Source organism: Sphaeroforma arctica, assembly GCF_001186125.1.
Source record: "Sphaeroforma arctica JP610 unplaced genomic scaffold supercont1.11821, whole genome shotgun sequence".
NCBI classification, from domain to species: Eukaryota; class Ichthyosporea; order Ichthyophonida; genus Sphaeroforma; species Sphaeroforma arctica.
In genome coordinates this window covers 125-789 of record NW_014028737.1, presented here as the reverse complement: position 1 = coordinate 789, position 665 = coordinate 125, and the positions used below count along the sequence as shown (strand labels likewise).

Genomic DNA, 665 nt, shown 5'->3' with positions numbered 1-665 from the left:
GTGTGTGTGTGTGTTTGTGTGTGTGTGTATATATATATGTGTGTGTGTGTATGTGTATGTATATATGTATATAGCATAGTGGTTTCCTATGAAAACATGTTCGAACTCAACAGCTAACTGTCATATGTGGAACACTTCACTCAGAATTTCATCGAATGACGATCTGGAGCAGCACTGCCATGACATCACCGCATTCCTTCGCGATCTGCTTCGATTGCCCAATGGCTACCGAAGTGTGCGGGCGTTCTTGGACCAGGACTTCACTTTGAGCTGTGCTTTGCTGACAGGAAGCAAGAAGGTGAGGGCGTTGGGCACTTTCTGTGACACTGATTCCAAACTTTTGGTGACATGTATCTGATATACGTAATGGCATTATTTCTCAATCCGGTGTGTATGGGTGTTGGCTGGCATCGATATTGTGCTTGTGAGAAACGAGCGACGAATATTTTCTTTTGGATGTTAACTTGGTAGGGGATTGACTTGTGGTCACACATTTTTCATATTTGCAATGTGAATTATTGAGAAACGTTGAATAAGGTTATCTGTGAATAAGCAAAGAGCGCCAGCCTGTTTCTAGCTCTTTCTCTCATCAATCAATACTCGATACTTGCCGTATGCAGGATCTGGGTATAAGTATTGCATATACCCTGGGGAGTGTCTCCATA

At 42.7% G+C, this 665-nt stretch overlaps 1 protein-coding gene across 1 annotated transcript; it reads left to right on the top strand.

Annotated features, from left to right (window-relative positions):
* Positions 1-144: 144 nt before the first annotated feature.
* SARC_17724 (hypothetical protein) lies at positions 145-298 on the top strand (the record flags this gene model as incomplete). Its single annotated transcript, XM_014288189.1, has 1 exon — positions 145-298. A coding segment is annotated over one exon (154 nt), but the record flags the coding sequence as incomplete, so codon positions are not given.
* Between the last annotated feature and the right edge of the window lie 367 nt (positions 299-665).